Raw genomic sequence first — 16,840 nt, 5'->3', positions numbered from 1 at the left:
GGTTTAGGTTTACAGGAGGCTGCGGATGGCTGCGTGTCTGGGCAGCTCTCAGCACCCAGCTCGGAGAACCTGGCCTTCATGGCAAAGGTCCCAGGAAGCCAGGCTCAATCTCCCTCCACGGAATGTCCAAGAGGCACAGAAGAGTTGGCCTAATAGGGCCATAGAGGGGCCACTGAAGTCAGGAGCCACTTCCTCATACACTGCCTGGGCCCTGTGCCTTACCTCATTCTCCTCTGGTCCCCATCCTTCCTCCATCTCCAATTGGAAAGGTTGCAGGATGTAAACTACCTTTCCCTCCACTACTCACTCCTCCCAAAGGCCCTCCTTAGCCTCTGTGGCAAGCCCCTGCTCCTTTTGGTGGTGATACAGCTAAACCAGCGGTTCTCAACCTGTGAGTCTCGACCCCTTTGGGGGTCGAACGACCCTTTCACAGGGGTCGCCTAAGACCATCGGAAAACACATATAGAGTTACATATTGTTTTTGTGATTAATCACTATGCTTTAATTATGTTCAGTTTGTAACAATGAAATTGGGGGTCACCACAACATGAGGAACTGTATTAAAGGGTCGCGGCATTAGGAAGGTTGAGAACCACTGATCTAAACTCTAGGAAATACACACCAGAGGCACTTTTTTTTTTTTTAAATCCAAGGAAACTCTCAGTGTGGATTCTAGTCTCCGAGTGTCTCCAGAACTTAACTATCTCCAACTGGGATCTCTGCTTATCCCACCAAGCCCTGAGGCCCAGGTCGAGAGCCACCCCTTCCTGTATGACAGTCACTCACTCCCGCCACCCTCCAGCCTGACAAGTCCTCTTGGCACCTTAGGCCACCCCACCCTGCTTCCACCCTCTTCACATTCTGAAAACAAGCACAGCCTAGATAGATATGCCCATGCCAAGCCAGGCTACTAGAGAAAGTGAACTGGGCCTGTCAGAAGACAAACGCAGGTCTGGATCAGGTTTCTAGTCCTTTCTGAAACCTGGGGTATGAATTACCTGGGAAGTAGAAAGAGGAAAAAAGGCGCCAAGAAAAATTTACATTCTTTCAGTTGAAGGAGAAAGGGGGCTAGAAAGGAAATGGCCAGGGATGAAGAGGGTTGCATTTCCAGTTTCTTTGGTCCAGAGATTCATGTAAATTCAGCTATGTCCCCATTGGGCCCTGCAGTCAACTACTTTCTTGGCAGAAAGAAAAAGATCACTGGACTAATCAGTGATGGCAAACCTTTTGAGCTCGGCGTGTCAGCATTTTGAAAAACCCTAACTTAACTCTGGTGCTGTGTCACATATAGAAATTTTTTGATATTTGCAACCATAGTAAAACAAAGACTTATATTTTTGATATTTATTTTATATGTTTAAATGCCATTTAACAAAGAAAAATCAACCAAAAAAATGAGTTCGCGTGTCACCTCTGACAGGCGTGTCATAGGTTCGCCATCACTGGACTAAATGAATGATGCTCAGAGATGGCCAAAAACTAAACCCTTAAATAGCAGTAGCCAGACTGCTTTTCATTTCGCAGAAGACGTGGTTACTCAGCTACCTCCAGTGCTGATTGGTAAGTCCCTATCACAGGATCTCCGCCTCTGACCAGTTCTTTTCCAATTAAAGGCACACTGGCCTAGTATCCCACAAGGCCACCACCCCAGGCAGGGTCAAAGGTAAAGTTGACCTTATAACGAGGACTCAGGCCACGATGTGGAGCTGCTTATCGGGGACATTTTAACTCCTCTGAATGCCACCAAACCCTCACACCACAGGGTTTGGAGGTCTGGACCACACCTCCCAGAAGTGGTCAACAAGGCCGTCTTCAAGAGGCACTGAGAGTGCCTCATCCTTCTTGCAAGTGAAAAGAAATCAGGCCAGGAGCTCAGAGAGACACATGAACATAATTTATTAAACTCACCATACAAAGAAGATAGCACAGGAAAAAAGATAAGAACCGAAAAGGCCCATGGAAATCAACCAGTCTGATCCCCTGGTTTGTTTTATTTATTTATTTTAAAATATGTTATTATTGATTTTTTTTTAGAGAGAGAGGAAGGGAGAGGGAGAGATGATAGAAATACTGATGCTACAGAAGCACTGGGGATCGAGCGCACCACTCGGGCATATGCCCTGACTGGGAATCAAACCAGCAACCTCTTGGTGCATGGGATGACACTCAATCCACTGAACCAGGGCTACACCCTTGGTTTTACCAATGAAGAAACTGCACGAAGAAACCAGAACACCAATATAGACAAAGCCAGAACGACACCCAGAAACACCCAGACTTAGGCTTCTGGTCTTGAACCAAATAGAACCTAAAGACTTCATCTACGTTTGTGTTTTATTTTTCTGTGCCCTGTAGTGCCACTGATGCTTTTCTCCCTCTTGATGCTACAGGAGGAGCCCTAACCAAAACACTACAGTGGCAGAGTCGTTCAGAGCCAGGACAACAGACCCACAGGAAGCAGAGGGGTGTAGAGGGGTTCGGAAAAGAATTCAATTCCTCCCCAAGAGTCCTGATCACCCTCTTCCCCCAAAGATACATCCAGACCTGATGTCTCAGGGCGAATATACTTGCCTTCCTGAGGCAGAGATCAGGTGTTGGGGAGGAAGGGGTAAGAAGCCGGTAGAGGAAAGAGAAAGATTTATAACAATGTCGTTCTGAGATGAAGTCCAGTGGGAACACTTTTCCCAGCGTCGAGCCAATCCAAACATCGCAAGAGAAGGCTGTAGAACTCAGTTACTGAATCAGTTGTGAGATATAAGCAAAAACACCAATAACTTAGCAAAATAAATACAATGAGAGTCTCGCTGAGATTGATAATAACCCAGTGAAAATAGATCTTAAGCTCCAAGTCAGTCAAGATGACTGAGGTGTACCTTGTACCACATCTTAGGGGAATCCCTAAGAGATTTTGGGAGTCTTCGAAGCAGAGAAGTCACACGGAACTGTCTGTGGCCCTACACAATCCTTCTGCTCAAAGCTACACCCTGAGTGTACATCCCCTTCTCCCCAGAAAGACAGGCTGGCCAGTCGAAGCTGAAGGAGACCCGGGTCAGCATGGGCTGAGGGTGGAATTGGTAGAAAAACAGTCTGTTGCTAAGAACTGCGCTGTGTTTTGTGAGGAACTTGGTCCCCCGGGACACTGTCCAACATCTGGGTCTCCACCTTCCAGAGCTGAGGCAAATCTTGTCATCTCTTCACTTCTCCCGACTGGCCGAGGGCCCGGGGCAGCTGAGCCCAGTCTACAGCAGAAGGGAGGCTCTGCTAAGAGAAAAACAGTAACTACAGGGATAAGGGTGCCGCCCTGGCTCCTGCCAGCAGGATCCTGTCCGCCAAGGGCTGCAGTGTCCAGAGGAGGCGCTCATCCTCTATCCACCCAGCAAACCGAGGACAGGCGCTCAGACGCGGGCCACAGCCCCAAGCCCTGAGGGCAGCCAGGGAACCGTCAGGAAGTCAAAGTCAGTGCTCACGGCCAACAGGGGTGGCGCCAGAGTTTCTCCACAGGCGAGAGGCAGCAGCAACAGCATCCTCCTCCTCCTCAGCTCATGTTTCCACCACTCGGATGAGAGGCATGGGCTTAGGGCTGGGGGGCTTGGCTATCCTAACGCTGAAAAGAAAATGGGAGACACTGAGTCCAGGGTTGCTGCCCGCCCCGCACAGAGCTGCCCTTCCACTACATTCGTCTCTGGAATCCTACACTTCAGCGCCGGCTGAGCTCCTGGGTTCCAAATGCTTTGGGACAGTCACTGTCAGTGACAACTAAGGGAAGACTTGGGGGGGACTGTGGTCTGGGGGCAGGGGTGATGAAGAGAGAGGGGGCAGCTCAACAACTGAGAAGTGGGTATAGCTGTGATTCTTGATTTTATTCAAAGTCTAGGGCTTTTTTGTGCATCCTTTGAGGGAAAAAGGCTTTCTCCCTAGAAATATGCACATATTACACATCCACATTTTTGCATACAATTTCAGAGGGTTCAGACACCTCCATTAGCTACCCGCTGGCCTCCTGGGGGTCTTGGTAGCTCTAACCTGGTCAGAAAATGGTTTGGGTGGAGAATGGGTCCGATTAGAGACTGAGAGAACACACTGGGATTTGAGAGAGCCTTGTCCTTGCCTTAGCACTACAGGCTTGTCACAGCTCTGTCCCCCTTCCCTTCACTTCCTCCCCGGCCCCACTCCACGACGCCCACTCACCTGCCCAGATTCTCGGTCTTGGCCCAGGTCTGGGTGCTGAAGTTGGCGTGACTGACCTGCTTCTCTATCAGGTGTTCCATCCGGTCGTGCATCTCTAAATTCTGTGACACACGTTGTGAGGTTAGAATTCGCCTGCTTCTGGCTTGCCACTCATCACTTAACCAACTCGTTCTGGTCTCTCCACCTCTGTGCTGGTGCTGCTGTCGCCCCCGCCCCTGCCATGGAACCACCCCCAGGGGGACCCAATCCAGATCACTCTGTCCTCCAGTAATCACTCCAGCCCCCTTCCCTGAGGAGTGTTCTCTCAATAGCTCTGTGCCCCACTGACCATTTCCTGTATCTCCTCCCTGTACATTTCCTGTATATAATTTCCTGGAGTCAGTTGAGATCTCTACTTGCCCTGGTTGATATGTTAATCCATAAAGTATTCTGAGGTCTTTTAAAAAATGTATTATATAACTCTAGACTGCAAACTCTCTGAAGATCAACAATCCTGTCTCTTCCATGTCTTTTTATATCTCCTGCCACAAGGGAATTTCACCCGGTGGCTGCAAAGCAACCTTCAGGTAGTCGATGGACAGGGGAGGCTCTGGGTAAGGCGGAAGTCATACTAGGGAGCACTCATTAGCTACTCGAGCCCATCACCTTGGCCATGGAGAGACTCCCCCAGAGAATCCCTCCTCCTTCAAAGCCCTGCTCTGCTGTCAGCTCCGCGGCTAAGCCCACGGGCAGGATGAAGGGCTTGCCTCCGTGCTGCCAGGACGCGGGGCTTGTACCACGATGACATAGCTCTTCAGAGTGGGGACAGGTTTACCACTGATTCCCTGAAGGTTCTCAGAAATTGCTTACTCAGCTGAACCTGTCATCCCAGATACTCGCCTCCGGGCAGCCGCTAGACAAGACCCCCGCCCCCCAGCCCCTCTCCCTCCCTGGGGCTGCCCAGCGCACGCACCTCTGCTTCCAGGTAGGCCATCTTCTCCTTGAGCTCCTGGATGCTTGTGTCCTTTGACTGGATCACAGCTTTGGAATTCTGGAGCTGCAAAGATGTGGGAGACACCGGAGCTCATTTCAAAACGACTCATGACACACTCACCGAACTTCACCCCGCTGCCAGGGCAGCCAGCAGAGACCCAAGGCAGAGTCTGCGGCCTTCACGTGACTGGCTTGGTTTTTCTATAAAAGCCTCGTTTCAGTCATATTAAACTCTGGATTATCCCAGGTGTAGGGTAGGGAGGTGAGGGGAACACCATCCTGACATCCCCAAATAATAGATGATTCCAAAACCATTCCATTTGCCTTTGGGAAATACAACTTCTTTACTCATTTAAGAAATATGTATTGAGTGCTTACTATATGGCAGGCCCCATTGCAGACAACAGGAAACAGCAGGGAACAAAGCAGAAAAGGCCTGGCCCTCATGGAGCTGACGTGCAGCAGACATGCCCGGCCGTGTAGGGCTCTTAAGTTCACAAAACAATTCTGCAAATCGGCATATCCTGGTATGCCACCCTCCCGCTCAGCTGGGGGAAGCAGAAAGGCCGCCATGAGGTGCAGGTTTGATACTCCGCACACAAATAAGCGAGTTTATTGTGACTTGGGAGCAGAAATGTGTTTTATGGATTACTTACGAATCTAAGCCAAGCCCCCCAGGAGAATAAATTAATAAAAGCATAGACTTGACAGGCAAGTGGGGCTTGACTCAACGCAGTGACTTCCAGAGGGGGCAACCCACGGCAGGAAGGGCCGGCCCTGCTTACCTGCTCTATCATTTGCCGGACCTTCCGCTGCTGGCTCTTCAGCATGTCATCCAAGTGGTGGATCTTCTCCCGCAACCCAGCCACTTCCTTTTCCAGGTTAGCAGCCCTGGGGATAGAGAGCAGGAGGCTGAGGCAAGGCGGAAAGATCTTTTGTCCACCCAGTCCCAGGAAGAGCCCTGGGCTCAGGGTCCCCTCTGCCCGACTCCGCAGTGGTCTGCCCTAGAAGTGGGTGGGGGAACGTCACATTGGCAGTGTCACTAGAGATCCTGTAGCCCAAATGAGGAAACTGAGGCACAGAGAGGTGAGAAGTGGTAAGTCATTCTGGAGAGTTCTAGAGGGCAAAACCAGAACCAGTGGATAGGTGTTCCAAGGAAGACGTTCTCAGCATTAAAGCTGCCAGAATTGGACAGCCGTGTGTGTAGTGAGCGCCTCATTCCTGGAAGGAATCAAGCAGGAGCTGGGATTATGGCACCCAACACCATCAAGCTGGTGGCAGGCATTCTGTATCCAGAAGGAGAACATATTGGAGGATCCGTAAAGCCTTTTCTACAAGTCTGTTCCTAAGTCTCCCGATTCCTAGACACTGCTGTTTCCTTTGCACCTGCTGAGCAAACTCGGCCAAGATCCCCCACGGTCAGGCGGCTGGGAGAGCATCTCAGAGCTTAGCCTCGAAAGCATTCTGGTGCCCATTCTCTCCGGTTTTGCCGGAGGAAGCAGACAAGTGCCTGCTGTTAGAAGGACAGCAGTTATGGGGGTGGAGTACAATGTAATCGGAGGCCCCCAACATCCTTCCTAATTTCAAACATTCTAAGTGTCCACCCTCAGCTCTCCAGTTTCCACCCTCTCAGTAGCCTTTTGTGGTTATCCCAATGAGAGAAAATGCCACAGCAGACTGAGGTGTCCAAGAAGGCAGGATCGTGTCTCTTAATCCTGGAATTCCTTAGAAGGCCCTTCAGGTCATGTCTGTTGAACTTAAAAAGGTCCAACTCATACAATGAAGATCAGACCCAATATGCTGATGCTGAATTTGATTTACTATTGGAGATCTTATTCATCAATTCTTGAAAGTCCAGAATGGCCCAATATTTGCTCTGTAGGTTCCCCTGGTCTGAGACCTCCAATCCCCGCTGATAGGAGGGAATATGCAAACCCCTCTAACCTCGCAGTGGAAAGGGTCTCAGAAATCCCCTATGTTGTATTTTTCGTCAGCACAGCTTGTGAGGAAGTTACTCGATTTTACCCTCAAATAGTTTAGTCAGTTGTTGTTCTTGGGGGAGGACACTGTGGTGTAACAACCCCCCATCCACATCTAGGGAAATAGCCTGTGGGAGCATGTGCTGCAACGACAGATGCTTTTCCAGCTCTTGACCTTGGCTCTCAAAACAAAACCCTTATCTTGAGGTGGTTATTCCATGGAAAATGAACTCCCAGAGATGGCAGCTTCCCACACAGTCTCTCCCTGGGCGGGGCCCACCTGAGCTGGCACACGGTGAGTCAGAGCTGGAAGATCTGACGTCAGCACCAGCCTCTTCCCCAGGTCTGGCCACCCTGGGAGCTCCAGGCTGCACGGCCCGCCCTCCCCTCCCCTCCCCTCCCCTCCCCTCCCCTCCCCTCCCCTCCCCGCACCCCAGCTTACGGTGATCAGGGCCCTTACTTTTCCTGTTCTGCTTGGCAGTCAGCATTCTTGCTCCGAAGTTCTTCCAGGGCCGCCTCCCCTTCCCTGACCTTCTCCAGTGAGGCCTGATGCTCCTGGAGGGGCCAAAGGGAAGAAAGTCTAGGATGAGGAGATGGCAACAGATTCCGCATTTGGGGTGAGATGGCCACTAGGGCTGGGGCTCAGCCCCTACTGCCGCTGGGACAGTGCCAAAGAGCAGCAGGCTAAGCTGGTTTGATGGGGTGCCCTCCACTGCCAGGGAGAAGCCTTCCCACCCTCAGCACACAGAAGCTTCCCAGCCTCACCCAGCTGCCCGGAGGGAGCCTGGCCCTCACTCTCCAGGCCCACCTGCCAGCTGTGGCTGCCCATCCCTCAGAAACCAGGCCACGTGGCTCCTTAAGAACGGGCTTCAAAAGCCCATAGAGGCAGCTGTCCAAGAACCCAGCTACATGGAAATGGGCTCAACTCCAGCTAGCAAGGGCTGAGGTTAGATGAGAGAAAGCCCTTCCTCCTTCAATGCTAAAGGATACTCCGCAGGCTCCCGCAGTTACCGTCTCCATCCCCAGCAAGCGCCTCTGCAGCTCTCTGATCTCCACCTCTTTCTGCTCCGCCCTGTCCTCGGCTCTCTGAAGGGCCACGTGACTCTGCTCAGCTTCTCTCTGGTATCGGCTGAGTGTGACCTAAGACACAGGATGGGGATGTATAAAGCTGGGGGGACAGGGGGTCGAGAGAGACCAAACGTGGATAAAAGCCTTAGAAAAGAAACTAGGAACCGGGGTGCGGTGACAGGAGAAGGGGGCAACTCTGATGAACACATGGTCTCTGTTCTAGGAGCACTCGGGAGACCAGCAGATTAATTCCGGGGTTCATGGGCACGTCGTTGGCCAAGGTCTTTAGAGTAACACACGGCGGTGAGCACCCCTTTCCAAAGGCTAACTTCTTCAGCATCCCCACACGCCCTCCGCTGCCACCCAAAGTCACCCAACACTGACTTTCCCACTAATGCAGGCACGGAGAACCCAGGGGAGCAATCTCCATGTCCGCCCTTCTGCTCCCCAGCTCTTCCTCACCCTCGCTTCAAGCCACGCTGCAGTCTACATACGAAGACCAACGGCTACCAAGCACCAGGAAGAATTGCGTTTTTTATCTAAGATGATAACGTAACTTGGAAAGAATACAAGCACAGTTTTAGAGTGAAAAGTAAAGTAGGAACTTGCTTCCTGTCCTTCCACATGCATTTTGCCAACTCCTAGTTATCCCTCCGGTCTCAGCTTACACACCCCTGCTTCCAGGGAGCCTCCAAGCCTGGATGAGCCACCACAGAGGACACACGGCCCTTCCCTCTCAGAGCGCTGAGCAGATTTTGCCAGTCACTCATGTGTGTCCCCAGGAGACCATCAGCTTTATGATGGCAGAGGCGGAGACCATTACATTTCCAGAGCTCAGCATGGTATCCACCACGCAGTCACCGCTCGATCAAATCTCCAATGGAACTGATGCTCATCTAGCCCAACCCTCTCCTTCCCCAACTAAAGGTCAAAGGACTTATTCGAGGTTACACAGCTAGAACCCTGTTACTCCCTCATCCATTTCAATGCTTCCCAGTTACCCCACGCTGACCCCCTAACCAGTTACTAAGAGAACCTCGGCAATCGCAGGAAAGCCTAACCGGCCCTGGGAAAATAGAACACCAGAAGCCAGTTTGTCCAGCTCCTCCCAAAGGCAGAATCAGGGAGGAGAAAGCAGAGCCCAGGATGATGGGCGATAGGACGTGTCCATGCTGCACACCAGCCCCGTCCAGAGCAGACTCACTGCAAATCCCTCCTGACAGCAAGCAGCCAGTAGAACGAGAAACCAGGCTTAATGGTAGGTTGTTTTCATGGTAATTGACAACCGTGCCCTTCCTACCCCCGGGTTCAGAAAAGTAGACCAGAGACCAGTTCATTGGTAGAGACTGAGAATATCCGACGTTAGCTGGGAGCAGGCCAGCCCCATGGGCAGGAACGTAAAACAAGGCCTCTCAATTTCTGAACATAAACACTGTACCAGGTTGGTGTGTGCTCCAAGCACGGCATAATAGGCCTGGGACTGACCCTCCCACTTACCGTAGGATCACAAAGGAGAGCCACACTCCCCTGCTACATCTGCCCCTGTAACTCCAACCAGCCCTGCCCTACAGGAACCTCTTCACCATAAGTGTGCCGACCTACCCCAATGGGAGGACCAACGCAAGGAGTACCTGCTGTTTGCGGGTGGGTGCTATGTACCATGGGATTAAAGGGCAGCCCCTCCTAAGAAACCATGGGCATGCGCTATAGCTGCCAGGGGCCTTCTAGCCTCGGGCTTTTACTCAGGGCATTGCTCAAGCTTTGAAACCCAGGGCTAACAGAGCCTTCTGTGTGTGGCCCACACTGACAAGCACTTCACAAAGCCTCTCAACGCAGAAGTTCCTCTCCAAAATGCACACCCGGTCAGTACTGCAGCCTCAACCTCCCCTTCCTCCTGTTCCCTGAGGAAGTAGGGAACCAAACTGATGCATCACCAGCCACATCATCCAAACTGTGGAGTCCGAATGCACGTGGCAAACTGCTTTACTGCACAGCTACTCTGTTCTGAGACCAAGGAATCTCAGCGCTGCCCCAAGTCCAAACTATTTAAGAGAGGAGAGCCTGCTTGCTGAACGGATCACTAAGAAAAATACGGGGTATCTTACATTTCTAAGCCCTTGAGAGTAATCAATATATTTACATATATGATCAGACGCAAGCCACACGTCAAATGTATTTCACGGCCACTTTTTTTCAAAAGTTGAAATTGATGCTTAGGGAGGTCAATCCCTTGTTCCAGTTAACACGTCAGCTACTGTAGAGGCAGACAGTCATTCTCAGTGCCCGTCTTCCTCACCCTCAATCCCCCCACTGCCCAAAACCCTCAGGCTCATGAAAGAGAACAGTTGGGTGGCCTTCCCCTTTCCACCAGCTCTCTGCACGTCTGGGCAGGGCATAATTCTGTCATTACATATTTATGACATAAATACCTCCCATGTGGATGAACAACAGCAGGTAACAGATGGCTAATCTCACACAGAGGGGTTAGAAAAACTGTCCAGCATTTGCCCAGTGTTCCTGAGGTGCTACTCAAAGAACTTTTGGAAGGTATGGAAGACCTCACACACTTTTACTAGTGGGGGGCTTTCACTTCTATTTATAGACTTGCATTTTTAAAATCTCCTATAATAACCTAGTATAATTTTTATAACAATAATTGAGATATTCGTTCAAGATGACAAAGCTCCACAGTACAGCCAGAAGTCCCCGACTCCATGAGCACAGATCTTTCTATGCCCACGAAGGTTTATCCACTCATCTAGTCCACACCAGGCGCCCACCTTATGCCAGGTATTGTGCCGGGTGCTGGGGATGCAGTGGTGAACTTGACAGCAACTGTCCTTGCCTACGTGGTGCCGGGAACCAATAATTCTTATCATGGCACTTAGTGAAACAACGTCTGAATTCCCTGCTATCCCAGACCAGCACCACCGCTCAACTTCAGGAGAGCAGAGAATCAAGAGCTGACCTTTGAACTATGGGCTAGTCTTAGACAGCAAAAGCTACAAGCATTCAGGAGAGGGAAAAGCAGGCAGAAGTGCCCCAGCCTCAAGACCTAGCTTTTCCAGGTGATGGCACCAGCCAGAAAGACATGAAGTCCATATGGAGAAAGTCGCTGGTACCTGCACCCGGCAGCCCAACCCTTGGGGCACCTCCTCCCCAAAGCCCAAATCTCACCTCAAAAGCCACACGGTCTGCCTGGTGCTGCTGCTCAGCCTCCTGCAGCTTGGCCAGCAAGTCCCGCACGGTCTTCCTCAAGCTCTCGACATCTTCACTCATATAGGTGTCCACCTATAGCCAGCGCAGGGCAGGGAAGGTCAAGCCACGATGCTTGTGACTTGGTGAGAGAAGGTTCCCCCCAACACACTTGTTTGGACCATCTTGTCCAGACCACCTTCACAAAGGGATCCTCATCACACAGGGGTTAGTCTCAGGCAGCCAGGAGTTCTGAGTCATTCAAATGAAAACACTCTCTTCATACCCTAACGAACTCAACTAGCCTCCTACCATCCGATTATTTAGGACAGAGTCATTTTCATACACACATGTATCAACTGACTGACAGGTATGTCTATGTCAGTGATGGCGAACCTTTTGAGCTCGGCATGTCAGCATTTTGAAAAACCCTAACTTAACTCTGGTGCCGTGTCACATATAGAAATTTTTTGATATTTGCAACCATAGTAAAACAAAGATGTATATTTTTGATATTTATTTTATATATTTAAATGCCATTTAACAAAGAAAAATCAACCAAAAAAATGAGTTCGCGTGTCACCTCTGGCACGCGTGTCATAGGTTCGCCATCACTGGTCTATGTGGTCCTCATGTGTGTGTCCTGCTTCCATCAGACAAGCTCTCTGAGAGCAGGGATGTTGTCTCCCTTAGGGCAACAGTTCCCCTAGGGCAGGGACTGGGCCACACCCATCACAGGGGAGAGGCCCAAGGCTCATCTTTCACTGTCCTCTGCACCTAGCACAGAGACCAGTATATAAAGGGTTACTGATGGATGGGCAGGTTTAGGGCAAAAGCACCAAATAAGCCCAGGGATCTGAATCCAATAGGAAAAGGTGTCTCACTGATTTTACTGAGTCTCCTGCAGGCACACCCAATCATGCGTTGGTGTTCGGGCTGAGCTGGCATGTAGGGTCTCGCCCCCACCTCTGCAGCACAAGTAGCAGACACCCCAGTGGCCAGCTCCCCGGGAGTCTGACAGACAAACCCCTCCCGGTCTTGCACAGTGGGGAGCAGCAACACCTTCAAACCAAAGCACAGCTGGGAGGAGGGTGACAGGGTCCTGGTCACTGCATTATGACTTAGTCCTGTGGGCCTTCATTTCTCTATCTGTGAATCAGCCAGAGACTCCTTACCACGCCCTGCCTTACAGGCTGCCTCAAAACAAGATAGTATCTGGTAGGGCTTGGAGCTCATGAGAAGAAAGAGGCTGAACAGATAATGTCATGTGTCATTATAACTTGTTGCCAATAGCATATTTACCAACTATGGTGATTCAGGGGGAGAGAGAAATCCAAGCAGCACCTCTGAGGTGAGTGCTGGAATCCACAATCCCAGTCAAGCCTCAGTAAGTTACCCGGTCGGTTCCCCGTATCTGGACCGACGCTGCTGGGCAGATGAGAACCATTTATACGGCTCCTGGAGCCGAATTATTATGAGTTTAGTTCAAATGGCATCCTCAGGACCTGGCGGTTTTGGCTCAGTGTTTACAGCATCGGACCAAAGGGTCACAGGTTCGATTCCCGGTCCAGGGCACATACCTGGTTGGGGTGTGTGAGAGGCAACCAATCAATGTGTCTCATGTTGATGTTCTCTCTCTTTCTCTCTTTCTCTCTCTCTCTCTCTCTCTCTCTCTCTCTCTCTCTCTCTCTCTCTCTCTCTCCCCTCCTCCTCTCTCCTCTCCACTCTCTAAAAAATAGAAAAATATCAATGGAAAAAATATCCTCAGGAGAGGATTAAAAAAATAAACAAATGGTGTTCTCAGAAGACTCTTAACTAAGCAACATAGATAGATCTAAACACATGGTGTTGGATAAAAAGGAAAACACAGAAATAAAGCTCAAGTCCATTATAAAAATCAAAACCACATTTACTAGGCATAGTTAAATCATGTTGGAATGTATTAGAGTGAGTACAGCCACAGAAGGAAATACTACGCTGTTATTCAAAAGCATAAGGTAGATCTACATGTACTGTCATAGAAAGAGGGCTATATTATATGTACTCTTTAGTTTAAAAAAGAATTAAAAAGCAAATAAGGAATAATCATTTACCACAACCCTGTATTTTTAAAAAGAATATGTATGTTATATACATACATTTATACATGTCTATTCATTACATGCGTATATAACAATATATACACATGCATACATACACAGGATATTTAAATATGGTTGCCTATATTTTTTACTAGTAAACACTCTAGAACACAGGTACTCACCTTTGGCTAAACATTACAATAACCTGAAGAGCTTTTAAAAGTCCTGATGCCCAGGCCACACCTCAGACCAATTAAATTACAATCTGTAGGAATGGCATACAGGCAACCCTGTCCTTTAAAGCTCCCACGGTATTCCCAACAGGCAGCAAAGGCCAAGAAGCACTGTTCTAGAAGGATCCACCCATTTCAATCTGTTAACAGTGGATACTTCCAAGGAGTGGGATTAGGGAAGGGGAATTTCTGTTTTATATGTTTGAATTTTTATAGCAAGTTAGTTCTACTCTTATATATAGTGCAGAGGGCGAGAGAAGCAAGAATTAAAGGGGCAGGGAGGAGGATATCCTGCCTCCTGCTAAGCAGCAGTTACCACTGTTTCCTTGTCACCTACCTCAGGTGGGCTGCTATACAGCGTCGTGGGACTTTGACTAAAACCATTTGGCCTCTCTAGCACCACCTGTTCAAAAGGAAAAACAAAAAGCTGGTAGTTGAAACAGTCCCAAGCAACAACTTCAAAACATTCTTCTTCTAAGATCTCAAATCTTAGATAGACAGACAGATAGATAGATAAAGGAGATTGAGGAGGAGGGGAAGGGAGGGGAAACCAGTGCTAGGTGGGAAAATGGAAAGGAGAGGTGGAGAAAGGTATGCTACCTTGGGAGGGAATACTCTAGCCTTGTAGGGAGGAGGCAGGAAACCTCAGGCTAACACCTCTCAACAGACTGGAAAATATGCAGGTCCGTGCCTGGCAGCCCAGGGAATACAAGCAGCTGCCTGCTACGAACAATTGCCCTTGCCTCTTAGGGCTCTTGACAAGGTTTGACAAATCACAAATCAAAAGGGGAAGGAGCATTAGCTGCCATTCTTTCCAACCCCAAACCTGATCCTTCATCACAGGACTGCTGGCTGTGCCAACAAGGGGCCTGGACTTCTGGGCCAGTCTCTGAGCACTTACGTTCTTCAGTCACCTGACAGAGGCCCTCACAGAAACAGATGTGAGCTCAGGCAGCAAAAGTCCTACCTTCAGCCAAAGCAAAATGCATTAGGAGGAATCGGCCACACGGCCAGGACACGCCCAGGCCAAAGGGGAACTCAGCTGGCACTAGCTTCTAGGTCACGATTCCCCTCAGGAGAATGAGGCAGGGGCTGCCGAAGAAAGACCACCCCACCCAAACCAAGTGCAAGTGAAGGAGAGACAGCCCAGAATCTAACGGGGGGTGAAGGTGAAGTCTGCTTCCTGAGGACATCTCTACCCTCAATTTGAGAAAAGCTGAAAAGCAGGATCCCAGGAGTATCTATCCCAGGAAGGCCTCTCCGATTAGTTCAATTGAATAAACATTTACTGATGACCTTCTGCATCCCAGCCCCTGTGCCGGGTGTGGGGCATGAGACAGAGGTAAACCCTAACCTTGAGGGGCTTCCCCTCAAGGACAGAGGTAGCGACATACACAGATGAGTAACAGACAAGGACCGAGAGCTCCAGTTTACACAACAGGAGTCAGCCGAATTGAGCAAGAGCAACTTGTCAGTTTGGATTTACCGGTGACTGTCTGCTTTATCAGACTCTGTATTACAAGAAGATGGATCAGAATCCTTAGAGGTAAGAGTTTTTGCCAACAAGTTCACAATAACTGTATTGATATCAATCCAATTTTTGGCCAGTGTCTTAGGAACAGGGGCACTGATGGGTGGGCTGAGATGTGCCTTAACAAGGTGGGAGTGCTCAGAGAAGCCAGCATCACCTACATTCCCTCCTTTCCTGGCAGTGGTGTTAGACTCGGCACCCACGGGACTGCCTGGCATAACCCCGCCTCCTCGGTGGGGACCCAACCATGAACCACTTCCTATTACCTGTATCTCCTGTCGATGGTGAGATTCTCCTGGATCTCTGTCGAGCTTGCTGCTTATATCCTCCCGCAGCTTCTGCAGACAGTTCCTGGCCTGGGAGGGGAGGGCAAGGAGCTTCAGCCTTGGGCTAGAGAAAGAGGGCACCCAACTCACCCCCTTTTGCGCCCATCCCCAACTATACCCCTAGGAGTCAGACCCTGTGCTAAGCACTGGCTGGGGGAAGGAGAGTCTCTAATCAAGTGGGGCTACAGCCCAGTGCCTCCTACACACACAACAAAATTAGCAAACCCTCTGCCCCGGGAGCTAACATTCTGGTTGGGGAGACACACAACACAAAAGCCAAACACGTGATACGGAGATAGGGTGAGGGTTAGGAAAAGCAGAGCTGGCAATTTTAGGTAGAATGGCTGGGGGCGGGGGGGAGAGGGGGGGGGCACATGGTATTCATTAAGTATTTGTTGATTAATAGAAGGGTCAGAAGTGATATTTAACATATGACTGGGCATCATGGCACTTTTTTTTTCTTCTTTTTTTTTTAAAATATATTTTTATTGATTTTTTACAGAGAGGAAGGGAGAGGTATAGAGAGTTAGAAACATCAATGAGAGAGAAACATTGATCAGCTGCCTCCTGCACACTCCCTACTGGGGATGTGCCCGCAACCAGGATACATGCCCTTGACAGGAATCAAACCTGGGACCCTTCAGTCCGCAGGCCGACGCTCTATCCACTGAGCCAAACCAGTCAGGGCCATCATGGCACTTTTTAAAAAATATATATTTTTACTGATTTCAGAAAGGAAGGGAGAGAAAGAAATAAACATCAATGATCAGAGAGAATCATTGATTAGCTGCCTCTTGCTCACCCCACATTGGGGATCAAGCCCACCACCTGGGCATGTGCCTTGACTGGGAATCGAACCGTGACCTCCTGGTTCATAGGTCGATGCTCAACCACTGAGCCACGCCAGCCAGGCCATGGCACTTTATAGAGATAGGAAGAGAGCAGAAGGGAGACAATCAGAACCCACAAAGGAGCCAAAAAGTGTGAGATTTAGAGAAATGACCACGGTCATCTCCCCGGAGAGAAGGGGTGCCCACCTCCTGGATGTACTGGACCTCACTCTTCAGCTGGTTAATATTCTTCTCATGGATCATCTTGTCTCCAGACCTCCCCTTCAAGTACACCTGAAATGGAGAAAACCACACTACTTCGTTAAGGAACCTCGGTTGCACCAGTTCCACAGGCAGCCTCAGGCACTGCTGGTGGGAGGGTAAATTGTTACACCTTGCTGGGTGGCAATTTGGTGATTCAGATCAGAAGACTTACA

General features: G+C 49.8%; 1 protein-coding gene across 6 annotated transcripts in view; it reads right to left on the bottom strand.

The window, feature by feature from the left end:
* Positions 1-1,879: 1,879 nt before the first annotated feature.
* The window catches only part of TUFT1 (tuftelin 1), a 28,753-nt gene continuing 13,792 nt past the window's right edge, over positions 1,880-16,840 (bottom strand). For 4 of the 6 annotated variants that reach the window (XM_036342541.1, XM_036342542.1, XM_036342544.1 and 1 more), the window contains 10 exons: positions 16,611-16,697; positions 15,514-15,603; positions 14,054-14,119; positions 11,385-11,498; positions 8,151-8,279; positions 7,600-7,694; positions 5,946-6,051; positions 5,141-5,224; positions 4,189-4,289; positions 1,880-3,604 (listed from right to left, as the gene is read on the bottom strand). In XM_036342541.1, the coding sequence (XP_036198434.1) occupies positions 3,541-3,604; positions 4,189-4,289; positions 5,141-5,224; positions 5,946-6,051; positions 7,600-7,694; positions 8,151-8,279; positions 11,385-11,498; positions 14,054-14,119; positions 15,514-15,603; positions 16,611-16,697 (936 nt within the window). In that variant the 3' untranslated portion in view covers positions 1,880-3,540. The remainder of the gene's footprint in view (positions 3,605-4,188; positions 4,290-5,140; positions 5,225-5,945; positions 6,052-7,599; positions 7,695-8,150; positions 8,280-11,384; positions 11,499-14,053; positions 14,120-15,513; positions 15,604-16,610; positions 16,698-16,840) is intronic. The other 2 variants (XM_036342543.1, XM_036342546.1) reach the window with 2 other exon arrangements.

Source organism: Myotis myotis, unplaced genomic scaffold (genome assembly GCF_014108235.1).
Source record: "Myotis myotis isolate mMyoMyo1 unplaced genomic scaffold, mMyoMyo1.p scaffold_m19_p_18, whole genome shotgun sequence".
Lineage (NCBI taxonomy): Eukaryota > Metazoa > Chordata > Mammalia > Chiroptera > Vespertilionidae > Myotis > Myotis myotis.
This window is presented reverse-complemented; position numbering and strand designations above follow the sequence as displayed.